A 17322-nucleotide genomic window follows, 5' to 3' on the forward strand; every position below is an offset into this window, starting at 1 on the left:
TTGGGTCTGGACTGATCTGGAGTATGAACAGGAGGGGAAAATTAGTTCTTACCTGCTAATTTTGTTCCTAGAATACCACAGATCAATCCAGAGCCCCACCCTTTTTCAGAAAGACTGCTCTTGTTTGTTTTCAGTATGTAAATAGAGCAGAACTGGTTGCTGGTTGGGAAGTTCTCATACTTATAGTTGACGAGGCAGCTCCAGTTTAGGGGTTACACCTTCCTTCGGCTCATTTCAGGGGGAGGGAGTTAAGTTAATGTTTTAAATTTGATCTCATCTTGGCTTAGGTATAGGTAGCACACTGGATTAAGTGGCAGTGTCAGTAAAGCTTTTCTTCTCTGTCTCCATCTGCTGGCAGGGAGGCAAAACCTATATATCTGGACTGAATTGTGGTATTCTAGAAACAAAAATTAGCAGGTAAGAACCAATTTTCCTTTATCTGTCTAAGAGCACACCTCTCCCTGATACCTCACCCATAGTTATCGGCTTCTGAGAGCGTCCCCTTCCCTAATATTTCACCCAAGTTTTCAGCTCCTGAGAGCATACCCCTTCCTGATATCTCACTCATTGTTATCAGCTCGTGACAGTGCACCTCTTCCTAATATCTCACCCATTCTTATCTGTCCTGAGAGCATTCCACTCCCTAATATGCACCCATTGTTATCAACTCCTGGGAGCATATCCCTCTTTGATATCTCACCCATTATCTGTCCTGAAATCATACCCATCCCTGATATCTCAACCACAATATAATCACTCTGAGTAATAATTAAAATATTTTCTGTATTACAATTTAAATTAATGAAAAATGCAGAATTCTTACAGGCATCATCAGCTTCCGTCTCTCTCTGGTATGTCACCGATTATCTGCTCTTGAGAATGTACTTCTTGACACGTCCCTTTGGCCTGTCTCACACTTTTACCTTTCAGTTTTACAGGTGGATAAACAAGTGATGGACTTTAGGGGTCTTTCCTTACTGTAAAATTATCAGATTTCTCCCCTCCCACTTTACTATGAAACAATTTCCATGCACCCCAACCTCTTACCCAAAGATGAATTTGCCGTTTCCCACTGTCCAGTCTTTTCCTCACCCTTGTAATAACCTCCTCACCCTGAAACTGTCACCTGATTGCCAACCTTTACCTTCCCTGCTTTGTGAAGACTTCCCACCCCACTACATAAACAATTTCCCTTCTCCCTTTATTGCCCAAACACTAAAACCTTTCTTCCTACAACCCTCTGTTCATTACCTCACCTCCTTCATCCTGGTACCCACATACCTACACTTCCTGACCCTATTATCTGCAGAGCTCCCTTCTCTTTTTATTACCTCGAGATCTTCACTTCCCCTTCCTGTTCCCTCTTCTCACATAACCTGCTCCCAGCAGAACTCCCTGGTTGTTTCTATATCTTAAAGATCTTGCCTCCTTCATCCTACTAGCCAAAGTCTTCTCCAGCCCATCTTGGTCTCCCTGAGGATAGTTTTTCAGATAAACCCTAGTTGTGTACCTCGAAGTAATTTTCAAATAATTCCCTAGCAGTGGAGCTGAGAGGTAATTTTCATATAGTCTCTAGTTGTGGACTTGGGAAGTAATTTTGAGATAGTTCCCTTGCTGTGGAGCTGGGAAACAATTTTCAGATAGTCCCTAGCTCCCACCACCATGCTAACCAAAGATTAACCCTTCCCATTCTCACTACCCCAAGATCTCACTACCATAACCAATATATTAGCAAAATCAAAGCCTAACAGTCCTTTCAATTCCTCTCCTGGATACTTATTGAAAAATATCAAACATCATACTGCTCATTCTATTTCTAATATTGTAAATGCATCTTTATCTCAAGGCATATTCTCTGCATCACTCAAAAAAACTTCTATTTTACCAATTCAAAAGGACAAAAATCAAGATTTATTAGATGCCTCTAATTACAGACCCATTGCATCCCTTCCTTCAATATCAAAAATCATCAAATCAGTTGTATTTCGTCAACTCTCTGAATACATAGAATATAATAACTTCATGTCAATCAACACAGTTTCCGAAAAGGACACAGCACAAAATCCTTACTGGTTTCTTCATTTGATACTATTATTAGAGGCTTTGACTCAAATACGGACTACATATTGGTATTTCTTGATATATCACCAGCTTTCGATACTTTAAATCATGACATTCTACTGTTTAATCTTGAACAAATAGGAATCACCGGTATAGCTCTAAAATGGTTCAGATGTTTTATTTCAGAACGTTCACAAAGAATCACTGTTGGTAACTCAAAATCCGATTGGTACAATACTAAATTGGGTGTTCCACAAGGGTCCTCATTGTCACCGTTACTTTTCAACATTTACCTATTACCGTTGTGTCATCTTTTAACCGGCTTGAACTTAACATTCAAAATAGATGCAGATGACATTCAATTCATTGTCCCTTTCACTGACACTTGGAAAAAAAACCTTTTCACTGCTATCTATACTTATCAGCTATAAAAACTTGGCTCTCTCACAACAGATTAAAATTGAATACTACAAAAACAGAATTAATATTTTTATCAGTAGTACCCGACTCTATATTTCATCCCCCTCCTATATTCAATTTTGAAGGACAAGAAATTGTAATAAAATCACATGTAAAAAACTTAGGTACTATCATAGATGCCAGACTTTCTATAACAAAAATATATCGGCTTTAGTAAAAAAAAATCATTTTTTAAGCTTCATATGTTAAAAAAATTAAAACCACTATTACCTTCAGACTTCCGTTCCATGACCCAGTCTCTAATTTTAACAAGTCTAGACTATTGCAATGCTCTGTATTTAGGTTTACCGATTTCTACTACTCACTCTTTACAACTTGTTCAAAATGCCACTGCCTGTGTATTTTATAATATTCCACGCAGAGATCACATCACCCAATTTTGCAACACTTACACTGGTTACCAATATCTTACCGCATTACATATAAAATACTCACAATAATACATAATTTATTACATAACACCAATTCAGTATGGCTTTGCACACTTCTGAGAATCTACAAACCAACTAGGCAACTACGCTCAATGGACAAATGCATCCTGGAAATACCGTCAGTAAAACTAACACACTTGGAATTGGCTTTTTCAGTTGCCGGGCCAATCCTCTGGAACACGCTTCCAGAGGAAATTCGCTTAATGACAAACACTAAAGAATTTAAAAAAGCTTTAAAAACACATCTTTTTACTCTAGCATACAAAATCACTTAACATGATTTCTACTATACTGTTAACTCCGATTGCATTTTTATCTGACTTTACTGCTATGTTGTTTTTAGCGTTAGCAAATGTAACTCAATGATGTGCACATTGTATTGTTTGAATTGTTATTTTAATTATAAATGTTTTTACTTGTAAACCGCTTAGCCAGTCAGGTCACTGCCCAATTTGCGATATATAAAATCTTTTAAATAAACTCCTCGGCGCTTTCCCTGCTCACTGTTCTGATTATTAGAAATTCAGTTTGTAGGCCTCATTAGGGTTTTTGCCCTTGCAGGTGCTTTGGTACTGAAATGGCTGCATGATAAGCCCTTTAGGAAGGCATTTGCCCAGGCTATTTTCTCTTGTTCTCTGAAGAATGCCTGTCCTCCTTTACTTGACTGCAGGATCCTTTCCTTTTTTATATATGTTTGTTTATTACTCATGTTTTGTTCTGATTTATCAATGTTATTTTAATCACTTAGAATTGTAGATAATTAGGTAAATAAGTGCTTTAATAAATAAATCCTCTCTTCCCCATCCCAACAAAGCCAGGAGCAGAAGAGCTAATTTTGTCTTTGCTACACTCTGTGGTCCCTTCTGCTGGGAATAAGTTGCACAGGGTATGTAGATACCAGGTGTGGTATTAGGAAAGCTAACTGTCAGGGGTAAGCATTCCCAAAGTAACATCTAAACTCTAAAAATAGCCATTTTTATTTTAGGAATGATGTGGCCAAAATGAAGTTTGAAGGCAAAACCTTTTATGTATCTGTCAGTCAGAAAGAGGTGAGTGAGGGATATTACCGGCCACTACCACTTTATCTGTGTCTAAGAGGTATGCACTGGGAGGGAACTGGAAGCGACCACCTATTAATTGCCCTCTGGCCCCATCAGTCACTGCTGCTTGCTCTGCCTCCAAAGGGTGTGCACTGGGAGGCAACAAATTGATTCTCCAAGGACAAGCAGGATGTTAGTCCTCATACATGGGCGACATCATCAGGTGGAGCCCCGACATGGAAAACTTTCTAGAGTTTCTAGAACTTTGACTTGGCACACTGAGCATGCCCAGCATGCCGTATACCACGCGTCCATGCAGGGTCCCTCTCCATTCTCTATTTTTCTATGGAACTGTAAGCATTGCAGTGTGAGTGAGCTCACTTTGGCTTTTTGGAAAACATTTTTCTCACTTTCAGCAGGTTTTTACTTTGCAGTATTCGATGCTTCCCTGTAGTGTTCCTAGTTAGGGTTTTAGACGCTGCTGGCAAATTTGCTTTCGCGGTTGATTTCCCCATGGTGGCAGTGCTTCGGTGCCCACCAGCCATTGACGCCCTCTACCATCGATTTTATTTTGTGGCTTTTTTTTTACTTCGTCCCATCGTGGTCAAGTCTGGTTTTTGACAATGCCCCTTGGTGTCCAAGGACCATGTCCTTTACAGACTCCCATGAGAGATGTGTCCTCTGTCTGGGGGCATCACATGACATCCGGGGTTGCTGCTTATATGCACAGATGACCCTGAAAGGACATAGTCTTCGACTCAACAAGATGGAGCAGCTCTTTTGCCCAAAGAAGACCGAGCCATCAGGATTGGCATTAATGGACCTTCGAGATGCACCAATGGACTCTGCACCATCAACATTGACGGGACCGTTGGTGTCATTAGCGGATAGGGCTGACCATCGTCGATCTTCAGGCTGAGACGTCTGGCTCCTCATCTTTGGCTTTGGCACAGAGGAAGGACCAGGCAATGCATAGAGGGAAGCTGAAGAAGCATTGGCACCGGTTCCCGTCAGTGCACAGTGCCGAGCATAGGGATGCACTGGCTCATGCCGCGATGCCCCTGAAGCAACCCTGTGGCGAGGAATGCCAGTCCTCCATTGGTTCTGAGGGTCTGTGATGGTCTCCACTAGTCCTGATGCCAATCACTGATCTGCCTCACTGGTCCAAAGAAGGCCTGGCCACTCCTCCTTTTCCCAGTCAGTGTTGGCATTGGCAATGCTCGAGAAGGAGCTGGAGCAGCAAGTCCAGCTGACTGTGGAACTGGTACTACATGCCGTTAGTCCTGTGGCACTAATTGCACTGGAACCAGTACTGTCCGGCCTAGAACCATTACTGGAGAAGCTCAGTGCACTCATTGGTACATTATCGACCCAGCTGGCTTTGGGTCCTGGGACAGCATTGGTTCCTGGTGTGGCACCTATGCCTCCCTCTACCGATAGTGGTCGTTGCCAATTCCTCTGAGGCGAAAGCTGTACCTAGGCTGGCAGAGAAGCCAAGGCCTATAGCACCCCATCCAGCTTTGCAAGTGCTTGTACCTCTGGACGAAGGCTGAGCGCCTAGGGCCCCATCTCCTGTGACTTACAGCGAGGATGAGAGTCCCTATGACCCCTGGGGGGATGACACCTTGAAGTCCTCCGAGGGCTCTGATGGTGTCCCCTCAGACCCTTCTCTTCCAGAAGAGCTAAGGATGTCTCCGCCTGAGGACTTAACCTTTGCATGGTTTGGGAGGGTGATGATGGAAGCCATCGCATTTCCGTTACTGAGGACAATGCCAGGCACAAACTGCTTGAGATTCTCCAGTTCATGGTGCCTCCTACGAAGATCGTGACCATCCCGGTACATGAGATCCTTAAGGAGCTGCTACTGAGGATATGGGAACACACCCTCACAGTGCCTCCTGGTAATAAGAAGGCTGACTGGGTTTACCTCGTCCAGAAGACTGCTGGATTCGATAAGCATCAGCTTCCTCACCAGTTGGTGGGTAGTCAAATCTGCTCTCAAGAGAGTTTAGCGTTCTCTGATCCATTCCTCTGTGCCCCAGGGGAAGGACCACAGAGCGATGGATGCTCTTGGGAGGAAAGTGTTTCAAGTGGCCATTTTCGTTGCCTGCATTTCTTCCTATCAGCTCTACATGAGCCATACTCGTGGGATATCTGGCAGGCAGGTGCAGGAGGTGGCCAAGCAGCTGCCTCAACAGCAGCAGGACACCCTCATGTCACTGGTGCATAAGGGCCTAGAGTGCGGAAAAACATGAGATCTGAGCAACATACAGTGTTTTCAAAACTGCATCGAGGGTCTCTGCAGCGGGAAATGGTGCCTACAACATGGCATGGCTGTGGGCCTTGAATCTCTGATCCGAGGTACTGCTGAAGTGCTGTGTACTGGGGAGAATCTCTTAGGAGATAGGATGAGGGACACAGTGACCCAGCTCTGGGACCACCATGAAACCCTCCAACAACTCTCTGCCAACACTCTGGACCCTTCTTCTCTTCTAGGAAGCTGGAGCGAACGAGACAGGAAGTCTTATCCTCTGCCCCCTTGCTCCCGTCAATGTCATCAGGGCTATCGAGGATGTCCCAGGCAGCAGAGAGCCCCCAAACCCCAGCTGGTGCCTTAGTCAACAACAGGGATGGGGTTTTGACTGTGTCATAGGGAGTGTAGGCCAGTCGCTCGTACCCATGACGTTGGACCATCCGGTTGGGGGCAGACTGCGGTTCTTCGCGAACCAATTGCCCAGTAGAGCATCAGACCAGTAATTACCAGGGGTACCAATTGAATCTATGGGGTGTCCCACCAAATTGGTCCCCGAGCCCATTTGGAGGTAGGTAGCGCATCAGGAGGTACTGCTAGTGGAACTCTACTCCCTCTTAATAGCCAGAGCAGTCGAGCTTGTCCCACCAGGACGAAGAGAGTGGGGAATTTACTCCAAGTACTTCCCGATTCCAAAGGGAGCAGGAGGACTCTATCCCATCCTAGACCTAAGGGCCTTGAAACAAATTTCTAAAAAAAGAAAAGTTCAGGATGGTTTCCTTGGACACCTGAATCCCCATTTTGCAAAGAGGGGACTGCCTATGCTCCCTCGATCTAAAGGATGCATACACTTACATCGAGATCTTCCTGTCGTAGAAAATATCTCCTATTTGTGGTGGGAAAACAGCACTTCAGCAGTGAGGGTTGCCACTTGGGCTAGCATCAGCTCCGCGAGTCTTCACAAAATGCCTGGACATGGTGGTAGCACACCTCTGCAGGCTGGGAGTGTATGTTTTCTCCTATCTGGACAATTGCCTGGTCAAGAGCACATTTCAGGCAAGGGTCATCAGGTCCATGCGCTTGACCGTCTGTGTTGGCATTGCTAGGGTTCGTCATCAACTACCCGAAGTCCCATCTTAGCCCATCACCTTAACTGGACTTCATAGGAGCCTTGCTAGACATGGCTCAGGCCAAGGCCTTCTTGCCTTGTCAAAGGGTCGTCACTTTGACAACCATTGCAGCAGATATTCAGCAGAGCCTGCAGGTGTCAGCCTGGCACATGTTGAAGCTGTTCGGCTATATGGCTGCAACTCCTTTGGCATGATTACACATGTGCAGAGCCCAGAGAACCCTTAGGTTGAGATGGCATCAAGCCACGCAGAATCTCTAGGACTGCATCTGAGTCACATTGTCTTTCAGGTACTCATTGTCCTGGTGGTGGGTACTTTCAAATCTGGAATGGGTGATCTCTTTTCAAAGCCCTCCTATCCAAATTGTCCTAAACATGGATGCATTCACCCTGGGCTTGAGAGCTCATGCAGATGGACTCAGCACCCAGGGATTCTGGTCTGCTCAGGAAAGCTGTTGTCAAATCAACTTCCTGGAGCTTCGGGAAATCAGGTACATGCTATGGGCTTTCAGAGATCAGCTATCCAACAAAGTTGTCCTGATCCAAACCAACAACCAGTTAGCTATGTGGAATGTCATCAAGCAGGGAGGCACAAGATCATACCTCGTGTGTCAGGAAGCAGTCCAGATCTGGTCATGGACCCTGTCCCACGGGATGGTGCTCAGGGCCATATACCTGGCTGGGACAGAGAACGTGGTAGCGGACAGATTGAGTCATGCCTTCAGACCTCACGAGTGGTCCCTGGACCAAGGGGTAGCGAATCTGATATTCTGCCTCTGTGGGAGCCTGAACATAGATCTGTTTGCATCCCCTTGCAACAGGAAAGTGCCTCGGTTCTGCTCCCTCTACACATCACATGGAAAACATTGGAGCAAGGGCCTTCTGTAAGCGTATCCTCTGATTCACTTAGTGGCAAAGAATCCTCTTGAAGCTTCGCGAGGACAAGGGGATTATGATCCTCATAGCCCCTTATTGGCCAAGACAGGTCTGGTTTCCACTCCTACAGGAGTTGTCCATCCAGAGACTGATCACTCTGGGGACTTCCCCAGATCTCATCACGCAAGATCAAGACAGGATACAACGTCCCAATCTCCAGGCCCTATCACTCACAACCTGGATGTAGAGAATTTAATTTTGCAACCACTCGATCTCTGAGGATGCGTCTTGGGTCCTGGTGGCTTCTAGAAGCTTTCAACTAGCTCCATCTCCTGCCCCACATAAAAACTGCTTGATAATATTCTTACGCTTTTCGGATGCTGGCTTACAAATCAACTCCGTTAGAGTTCATCTCATTGCAGTTGGCGCATACCACCATGGTGTAGATGGTACACCCATCTCTGTACAGCCTATAGTTGACGCTTTATGCGGGATCTGCTTCAATTGAAGTCTCCTCTAAGACCTTCCACTGTGTCTTAGGACATCAACGTGATGTTAGCTCAGCTGATGAAAGCTACTTTTGAGCCACTGTGCACCTGCGACCTGAAGTACCTGACATGGAAGATCATATTTTTGGTAGTGGCCACCTCAGTGCGCAGGGTCAGCAAGCTCCAGGCTTTAGTGACTTATTCATGTTCCATTAAGTTTTATTATGACAGGGTGGTCTTGCGTACGCACCATAAGTTCATGCCTAAGGTGTGGACGGGCTTCCATCTTAACAAGTCCATTGATCTGCCAACTTTCTTTCCCAGGCCCCATTAGCAACAAACAAATGAGTACTGCACAATTTGGACTGCAAGTAAGCCTTAACCTTGTCTGAAGCAGACAAAAGGCCATAGACAGCACACCCAACTTTTATTTCTTTTGATAGGAATAGGTTGGGCATGGGCATTGCCATTGTCAGACACTATCCAATTAGCTAGCAGATTGCATCTCCTTCTGTTATGCCAAGGCTCATGTCAAGGGTCATGTCAAGGCTCATTCTGACAGAACCATGGCAGCGTTGGTGGCCTACTTGTGAGCAATTCCCGTGGAGGAGATCTGTAAGACTGTGATGTGGAGTTCTCTCCACACATTCACATTTCACTATTGTCTGGATAGGGATGGCCGATGCGACAGTAGGTTCAGCCAGTCTGTCCTTCGGAAACTGTTTGAGGTGTAGCATCCAACCTTCCCTGCCTAGGGCCCTTTGTTTGGGTTCAGGCTGTCTGTCCCTCCCTCCCCCCCCCCCATTACCAATAGCATTGCTGTTGTGCCCATTGACACCTGGTTTGGTGTCTGTTGGTCCCTTTTTGTGTTGGGGAGCAGCCTGTAGCTAGGGATTCACCTATGTGTGAGGACTACCATCCTGCTTGTGCTCAGAGAAAGCAGAGTTGCTTACCTGTAACAGGTGTTCTCTAAGGATAGCAGGATGTTAGTCCTCACAAAATCTATCTGCCTCCTTGCAGAGTTGGATTTCTCCTCATTTTTCATTTATATAAAATTTTGTGTTAAGACTGGAGAGGAACTCACGTGGCCGCATGGTATAGGGCATACTGAGCATGCTCAGTGTGCCTAGTCAAAGTTCTATAAACTTTGACATGAGTTTTTCGCATCGACACTCCATCTGATGATGTCACCCATGTGGGAGGACTAACATCCTGCTATCCTCAAAGACACTTGTTACAGATAAGCAACTCTGCTCTACCCATTATGGATCTCTGGCCCCACCAGTCACTACTGGTTGCTCTGCTTCCAAAGAGGAAACTGGAAGTGACAACCCATTAATATAAATGAATAAGTAAAATAAAATTGCCCTCTGGCCCCACCAGTCACTGATGGTTGCTCTGTCTCCAAGATGCTTGCACTGGGAGAAAACTAGAATAGATTTGTTTCTATACCCCACTCTTGCTTCATAGAGCGTGACCACATGGTGCACCAGTGTGATCAAGTTTTTCTGTTCTGGAAACTGCAGAAAAACTTTGGTACGCAAGCAGATCTGGGCATCTGCAGCCTTTTGAGGAGAACTTCCATTTAGGGCAGATATTGAGAGCAATTGAAGGATCATGGGGCTGGATACAATTCTGAAACACAGTGCTTGCTTTGATGTTAGTTGATGATCCAGAGCCATCAAGGTAATGCCTCCATTGGGAGAGACATATGAACATAAGAAATTGCCATGCTGGGTCAGGTCAAGGGTCCATCAAGCCCAGCATTACCTAAACACCAAGAAGATCCCGTGCTACTGATGCAATTAACAGCAGTGGCTATTCCCTAAGTAAACTTGATTATAGCAGTTAATGGACTTCTCCTCCAAGAACTTATCCAAACCTTTGTTAAACACAGTTATACTAACTGCACTAACCACATCCTCTAGCAACAAATTCCAGAGCTTAATTGTGTATTCCCTGTACGTACCCGGATCAGTCCAGACCGTGGTTTGAGCCTCCTGTCCAGCAGATGGAGACAGACCAAAACTGAAAGGGTATCCTATATCAGGACAGAGCCTACCCTGCATCCCTTCAGTATTTGTCTGTCTCCAGCAGATGCAAGCAGCTCACCCTGTGGTTCCCTGGCTTTAGTACTTAGCCTTTGCCCTGTGGGGGTTTTTTTTCACTCTCTGTCAGGATCAAGCAAGTATTTTTATTCTTTCTGAATTAAAAAAAAAAAAATCTGTAAAAGTTTGAAAAGGCTCTGTTCTTTCAGGAGACAGCGCTGTCTCCTCGCTCTTGGGAGGGCCTAGGGGGGGGATTACCCCTTGAGTTACTCAGCCCAGGCTCCCTTCCCGGTGAACCTTGTGTTTGGGGTGATGCTGGTGGTCCAGTCACTCCCCCTATATAGCTGCCTCTGCCCCAGGACGCTTAATTCCCTGGCTGTGCTAGCAGGGAAGCTCATTCCCCTGCATTTCAAAAGTAAAAAAAATTAATTAATTAATTAATTAAGAGGCATTACATATTTAAGAGGCTATTTATTACTTGGCAGCTTGTTTCTGTCAGAGAAGGAGTGCGCAGGGTTCGTTCTCCTGCACCCGCTCTCAGGGCAGCACAGCTCAGCTGGTTTTTCCTGCCTCGCGGCACTTTTTACTTTAGTCATGCCGCATTCACATCTCTGTCTAGCCTGCGGGGAGCCTGCATTGCGGTTCTCCCGCGAAGGGCTTTGTTCTGGGTGCCTACGGGGTGGGGAAGGTCCCTCCATGGCAGCGATCAGGCTGGCGACCGGGGGGTGGTCCTCCCACCGCATGGCCAGGCCGTTCCCGAGTCGGCAATCTGCGGGAACGGCGGCCATTTTGGGAATCACTGCAGCTCCCGATTCGGGGCTGCAGGAGGGAGAGGAGCCTGAATCTCATATTTCTCCTCCCGATTTAAGCCCTGTACGTACTCAGGATGAGGACCCTGACCCTCCCTCCCCTCCCCCTCCCGGAAAATCCAGGCCACATTTTTCATCGGAATTTGTGCTATTAATGCACAAATCTTATCTGGCTAGCCTACAAGAGGAGGAGGAACCCTCCCCCCCCAAGGTGGTCCCTCCTGCTAAAATCCCACGGATGCCCTCCCCGCTCGCTCCTGCGACGCCAGATGTGCAGGGGTCCGTTAGGGTTCAGCTAGTGCCGGGGGCTCCAGATCAGGATCTGTCGGTGCAAGCTCCTCCTCTAGAGGGGGATGACCCCCGAGTGCTCCGCTTATTTTAAAGGGAAGAGCTGGAGCCACTCATTCCTTTCATCCTTCAGGAGCTGGGAATTGAAATTCCTCCAGAGGATACTATCACGGCCGCGATGTCGGCACACGTGGACCCAGTCCTGGCGGGACTCAGGGCACCTCCACGCACTTTCCCGTTCCATCCCATGCACAAGGTGCTGCTTCTTTGGGAATGGAAAGCTCCTGAGTCGGGGCTATGAGTGGGAAGAGCTATGGACAAGCTCTATCCTCTTCCTGAGGATTGCCTGGAAATGCTTAAAATTCCCAAGGTGGATTCTACTGTGTCTGCGGTCACCAAGCACACCACTATTCCGGTGGTGGGAGCCACGGCTTTGAAAGATATCCAGGACCGCAAGCTCGAATTCCATCTCAAGCGTATCTTTGAAGTTTTGGCCTTAGGAGTCTGGGCGACGATTTGCAGCATTGTCATGCAGCAGGCAAGTCTTAGGTGGGTTCAACAATTGCTCAGCACCCAGGACCTTCCGTCTGCAGAGGCGGAGCAGGCTGAAGGTTGGATGGTGCTGTGGCATATGGAGCAGATGCTTACGACTTACTCCGCATACAGGCCAAAGCGATGGTCTCAGCGGTGTCAGCCAGACGACTCCTCTGGCTGCACAATTGGTCGGTGGACTCTTCTTCCAAGTCTCAGTTGGGCACACTTCCTTTCAAGGGTAAGTTGCTATTTGGCGAGGACCTAGAACTGCTTATTAAATCCTTGGGTGAGAACAAGGTCCATAAGCTACCGGAGGACCTCCCTAAACAGTTGAGGTCTTTTTTTCCCTACAAGTTCCCATTTCAAGGGCCAGCAAAGGTATAATAGGGCGCGAGGTTCTTTCCCTAGAGGGAATTCCTCCAGATCTCAGTCCTGATCTCATTCCTTTCGGGGCCGTCGTGCCTTCCGAGATGGTAACCCACAACATCCCACCGCAAAGCCCGCCTCCCACTGAGATCCGGCCAGCCCATTTCTCCGCTCCAAACTTAGGTGGTCGTCTCTCCCTGTTCTTAGAGGAATGTGTCAAAATCACGTCAGACCAGTGGGTCCTCGAGATAATAGAGAGAGGTTACGCATTAGAGTTTGCTCGAGATCTGCCGGATCTGTACATAGTCTCTCCTTGCGGACAACGGAAGCGGGCTGCCGTATGCCAGACTTGCCAGGCTCCAGGGGCTAGGGGGCCATAGTACCAGTCCCGGTGGAAGAACAAGGAGCCAGCCAGTATTCCATCTACTTCATGGTGCCGAAAAAGGACAGTTCCTTCTGTCCAATCTTGGACCTCAAGAGAGTCAACCGGGCCCTCAAGGTACCTCATTTTCGAATGGAAACCCTGAGGGCGGTAATAGCGGCTGTTCGCTCCGGCGAATATCTTGCCTCTCTCGACTTGAGGGAGGCTTATTTACACATACCTATCCGACGCGAGCATCAGAAGTATCTCCACTTCAACATCCTGGGCCAGCATTTTCAGTTCAGGACTCTACCCTTTGGTCTAGCCACTGCGCCGCGCACATTTACCAAGGTCATGGTGGTGGTGGCAGCCGCTCTCCGTCGGAAAGGAGTCCTAGTCCATACTTGGGCATTCAAACAGATGGACCAAGTGCGAAATCTTCTCTCTTCCGCTTCTGACGGCTTGGGACTACCTTCAAGTCCTGGGAACCATGGCTTCCACTATCGACCTGGTCCCCTGGGCTTTTGCGCATATGCGACCTTTACAGAAAGCTTTGCTATCCCGCTGGAAGCCGGTGTCGGAACAGTTTTGGATGACTCTCCTGTTCTCTGACTCCACCATCGCCGACATACCATGGTGGCTATCGCTAACGCACCTCCTGAAGGGAATGTCCTTTACAGACTCCGCAGTGGATTATAGTCACGACAGATGCCAGCCTCTCCAGGTGGGGAGCAGATTGCCAGTCCCAGGCTATGCACAGGGATACTGGTCCCCTGTCCAATCACTCTGGCACATCAATCGCCTGGAGGCCCGAGTGGTTCGCGTGGCTCTCAAGGTTTTTCTTCTGCTGATCTGCCACAAAGCGGTGCGAGTACTCTCGGACAACTCCATCACGATGGCATATATCAATCGACAGGGGGGCACCAGGAGTCGCTTGGTGGCCCTAGAAGCCAGCAAGCTCTTTGCCTGGGCGGAGCGCCACCTATAGTGCTTAGCAGCTTCCCACATAGCGAGCAAGGAGAATGTGCAAGCCGATTTCCTGAGTCATCAGCGTCTCTATCCCGGCGAGTGGGAGTTACACCGGGCAACAAATTTTCACAAAAGTCATGTTACGGAAATGAAATTAGTCAATTCTTATACATTTCCATGTGCTAAACATGAATGTGAAAATGCAAAATTGGCTCTAGGTTTTTTGTAATATGCAATAATATAATTACATCTTGAATTGTATGCCAATAGTAGGAGACCTACGGTTAATACCGTTTGAAAAATGAAGTCATAGACTACGTCTTAGATTTATTTGCTTGTCTCTTGTACACCTTTTCGGGAGCATCTCTGCGGAGTGTCCAGCAGTAGTCAGCCAGCATGAATATTTCAAATGCTCACCCTTTCTGACTGGGCTTCATATAGTACACTGCTGACGTCAGCTTACTCAGCAGCAGCATGGCAGTAGAACTGCATTGCATCAGAAAATGATGTAATAAACTCTGGATGATGTGTGCATAATGGTATTATGCAATATGATGCAATATTACATCATTCTAGGCTTATTTACAGTCCTTCTGGATAAATTTAAATGACTAAACATAGAAAGTGAACTATATTAAATATCTTCAAAACGAGAGCCAATAAAAACTTTTCATGGTCATATTCGTGTTCAGCACATCAAGCTACTACAGAGTAGGAACTTTTTAGGTAGTAACACTTTCATTGTTGCCCAGTGTAATCAGATGGAGCGATGGATCTGATTGTCTGCAGGTGGGGTCCGCCTCATCTGGACCTGATGGCAGCCTTGAGCAATGCCAAAGCTCCCCGATTCTTCAGCCGCTGGAGGGAGCACTGCTCGGAAGGAGTGGATGCACTGGTCCTTCCCTGGCCCAAGGACGTTCTCCTGTAAATGTTTCCTCCTTGTCCCCTAGTGGGAAAAGTTCTCAGAAGAATAGAATTCCACAGGGTACCGGTCATCCTCGTGGCGCCCGAGTGGCCCCACAGACCGTGGTTCTCGGATCTAGTAAACTTGGCAACGGACGGTCCTCTCCGCCTATGTCATCTCCAACGCCTGCTCCGTCAGGGTCCCTTATTTTTTGACCAGGCGGATCGTTTCTGTCTAGCGGCCTTGCTTTTGACCGGCGGAGACTAAGAAAAAAGGGATATAAAGAATAAGTTATATCCACTCTGCTGCGAGCCCGTAAGCAGTCTACCTCGCTCGCTTATGTCCACGTTTGGAAAGTTTTCGAAAATGTCTGTGCGGAATCGAGTGTCTCAGCTCGTTGAGCTCCGGTATTTCTGGTTCTTTCCTTCCTCCAGAAGGGCCTCTCCAAAGGTGTGTCATTCAGCTCATTGCGGGTGCAGGTATCCGCTCTCGGCTCCCTCTTAGGCAATATTGATGGTTACGCAGTAGCATCTCACCCGGATGTTGTCCATTTCCTCAAGGGCACCAAGCATTTGAATCCGCCTATCCATACCACTTGTCCTTCGTGGAGTCTTAACTTAGTCCTTCGGGTTCTCTGCGAGGCACCTTTCGAACCTCTCCGCCGTTCTACTCTTAAGGATCTGACGCTTAAGACCGTTTTCCTGGTTTCTATCTGCTCTGCCAGAAGGGTGTTGGAGATTCAAGTGTTGTCCTTTAGGGAGTCCTTCCTGCGATTTTCTGATTCAGGGGTTTCCCTCAAAACTGTGCCTTCTTCCTTGCCAAAGGTTGTTTCTTCTTTTCATGTCAATCAGTCGGTGGAGCTTCCTGCGTTCTCTCCTGAAGATATAGCGAGTATGGTTGGGAGTGATCTTCGCCGCCTTGATGTAAAACGTGTTATCTTCAGGTTACAAATGACTTCTGGGTCTCTGATCATCTTTTTGTCCTGTGGAGTGGCCCAAATAGGGGCAAACAAGGCTTCCAAGGCTACAATCGCTTGGTGGTTGAAGGAGGCGATTTCGTCCGCCTATATCTGGCAAGGCCGAGTGGTTCCGGAGGGCCTAAAGGCTCATTCCTTGCGTTCTCAGGCTACTTCTTGGGCAGAGAGTCAATCTGTCTCTCCGCAGGAAATATGCAGGGCAGCTTCGTGGAAATCCCTGCATACATTTGCTCGACATTACCGCCTTGATGTACAGGCGCCAGTGTTTGGTTCCTTCGGTCGGCAGGAGCTTCGAGCGGGACTGTCTCGGTCCCACTCTCTGTAGGGAAGCTTTGGTACATCCCACGGTCTGGACCGATCCGGGTACGTACAGGGAAAGGAAAATTGGTTCTTACCTTCTAATTTTTGTTCCTGTAGTACCACGGATCAGTCCAGACACCCTTCCCTGTACTTTCCTGCCGTCTGCTCAAAGCTTCTTTTCTCCTTTACAGGATGCTGGCTGTCTTCATCGGTGATTATAATTGGAGGCACCGGAAGCATCTCTTTGACAGTGGATATCTATGCAAGAGCGATCATATACAGAGTCCATTCACTGTTTTCAATTGTTCAGTTTTCTTAGTTCTCTTGTTACTTGCTTGATCTTTTACTGGTTATCTTTATAGTTATCTGCTTTGACAATAGTTATACTGAAGGGCTGCAGGGTACCTTTTCAGTTTTGGTCTGTCTCCATTTGCTGGACAGGAGGCTCAACCCACTTGACTGATCCGTGGTACTAAAGGAACGAAAATTAGCAGGTAAGAACCAATTTTCCTTTGAGTGAAAAATAATTTTCTCCGATTTAGTCTTAAATGTGCTACTTGTTAACTTCATGGAATGCCCCCTAGTCATTCTATTATCCAAGAGTGTGTATAACCGATTCACATCTACTCGTTCAAGACCTCTCATGATCTTAAAGACCTCTATCATATCACCCCTCAGCCATCTCTTCTCCAAGCTGAACAGGCCTAACCTCTTCAGCCTTTCCTCATAGAGGAGCTGTTCCATCCCCTTTATCATTTTGGTTGCTCTTCTCTGTACATTCTCCATTGCAACTATATCTTTTTTGAGATGTGGCGACCAGAATTGTACACAGTATTCAAGGTGCTGTCTCACCATGGAGCGATACAGAGGCATTATGACATTTTCCGTTTTATTAATCATTCCCTTCCTAATAATTCTTAACATTGCTTTTTTGACTGCTGCAGCACACTGAGCTGACGATTTCAGAGTATTATCCACTATGATGCCTAGATCTTTAACCTGGGTGGTAGT

At 46.9% G+C, this 17322-nt stretch overlaps 1 protein-coding gene across 5 annotated transcripts in view; it reads left to right on the forward strand.

Moving 5' to 3' along the window:
- Positions 1 to 17322, forward strand: part of FRMD5 (FERM domain containing 5) — a 141768-nt gene that overhangs the window by 79055 nt on the left and 45391 nt on the right. For all 5 annotated transcript variants that reach the window (XM_029575859.1, XM_029575860.1, XM_029575861.1 and 2 more), the window contains one exon: positions 3958 to 4021. In XM_029575859.1, the coding sequence (XP_029431719.1) occupies positions 3958 to 4021 (64 nt within the window). The remainder of the gene's footprint in view (positions 1 to 3957; positions 4022 to 17322) is intronic.

This window comes from Rhinatrema bivittatum, chromosome 13 (assembly GCF_901001135.1).
Source record: "Rhinatrema bivittatum chromosome 13, aRhiBiv1.1, whole genome shotgun sequence".
Lineage (NCBI taxonomy): Eukaryota > Metazoa > Chordata > Amphibia > Gymnophiona > Rhinatrematidae > Rhinatrema > Rhinatrema bivittatum.